The sequence below is a fragment of the Diadema antillarum genome, unplaced genomic scaffold (genome assembly GCF_040938485.1).
Source record: "Diadema antillarum isolate AM-2024a unplaced genomic scaffold, OU_Dant_1.0 scf00000091, whole genome shotgun sequence".
NCBI classification, from domain to species: domain Eukaryota; kingdom Metazoa; phylum Echinodermata; class Echinoidea; order Diadematoida; family Diadematidae; genus Diadema; species Diadema antillarum.
Window position 1 is genome coordinate 2,914,953 of NW_027270980.1, and position 1,505 is coordinate 2,916,457.

General features: G+C 45.1%; 1 protein-coding gene across 1 annotated transcript; it reads left to right on the forward strand.

Annotated features, from left to right (window-relative positions):
• The first annotated feature begins 647 nt into the window (after positions 1–647).
• On the forward strand, positions 648–1,166 carry LOC139718204 (glycoprotein 3-alpha-L-fucosyltransferase A-like). Its single transcript, XM_071629684.1, has one exon. It carries the CDS (start codon positions 648–650, stop codon positions 1,164–1,166), a length of 519 nt encoding a protein of 172 aa, XP_071485785.1.
• The last annotated feature ends 339 nt before the right edge of the window (positions 1,167–1,505 follow it).

The window sequence follows — 1,505 nt, forward strand, 5'->3', positions numbered from 1 at the left end:
AAAGACGCGAGAAACACCCCCACTTAACAAAACAAAAGACTGATGTACAAAAGTCACCAGATGAACGGCTTAAGGTCAAGGTGACACAGTCTGTCATTATTCCAAGTCAAAAGACGAATAGCACTCCGTTCAAAAAAGGGTCGTGTTATAGGCAGATTCATTTGTGGGCCGACCAACCCCGGAGTTTCTCTTTTCGCACAGGTGACTTCAAGTGCCCTGGTGTCCCCTGTGGTCTGAGATTAGTTGTGAATACCGACATGGAGAGCCTTAAGAGCAGTGATGCCGTCATACTTTTTCATCGTACGGTCTGGGACTGGGCAGAAATGACCAAACAGCGACCGCGAGGGCAAAAATGGATTTTCTACTCACAGGAATCGCCAAAGAACACACTAAAACACGTGATACCCCCTATGGAATATCGCAATAACAGTTATGATTACATTATGTCCTACAGGCCGGACGAGTCTCATCTCTACGGCTCTTACGGAAGGTACAATCCAGGCATCCCTGAGCTGCGTTTCACAGACATGGCGAACTGGGTGCAAAATAAGACAAAGACCGTCGCATGGATGGCGTCAAATTGCAACATAGTCACATGGGACAGAAAAGGTTTTGTAGAGGAACTGAAAAAACACATTCCCATTAGTATGTACGGATCTTGTGGGAATACACCGTGTCCCAGAGATGAGCGCTGCAATCGGAAGCTCAGGAAGCACAAGTTCTACTTAGCTTTTGAAAATAGCGAATGCCGTGATTACATTACGGAAAAACTCTGGCGAAATGCCTTCCTAAATGACATTGTTCCTGTCGTGTACGGTCCACCGCGCGAAGACTACGAGAAGGTGCTTCCACCCAATTCCTTCATACACGTGCACGATTTCAAATCCGTAAAGGAATTGGCCGAATATTTGAGCAAGTTGGACAAAGACGAGGGTCTATATAACACATTTTTCGAATGGAAAAAGTTTGGGTCCGTCCAACTTACGCTGGAAGAATGGCTGATGGAACCAGAACAGGTTTGCAGCAATATAGTATCCCGGCTCTTGAAAGACGAGAAGGAAATGAGAAGTGGGACCTACTCACCGCCGAAGTTCCCTGAAGATTTGGGGAAGTGGTGGGACGGTTCGTGTACGAGTCAGGAAACTCAGTATCCTATAGAAATTTGATTGAAGTCAGTCTGAATCTGGATCAAGTTATTCATCTCTACTTTATAAAATCCAGTACTGATCATCGTTCGCCACCAAAGTTAGCCCACATCACACGGACAGACAAGACACCGTGCAGTTGAGAATGGGAGAAGGAAAGCAAGGGAGTATAGTAAAGAGTGAAAGCGAGGATGTAATTATCCTGAAAAAAAAAAGATGACTGCCAGCTCATATTCTGCTTCGTGCTTTCAGGAAATTGGAGAGGCAAGAGCCAAATGATAGGGACAATTGATCAATTCAATAGAGGCAGCCGATTTCTGTGTTGATTATCCTCCTCAGAGAACCAACATGATTACAAAC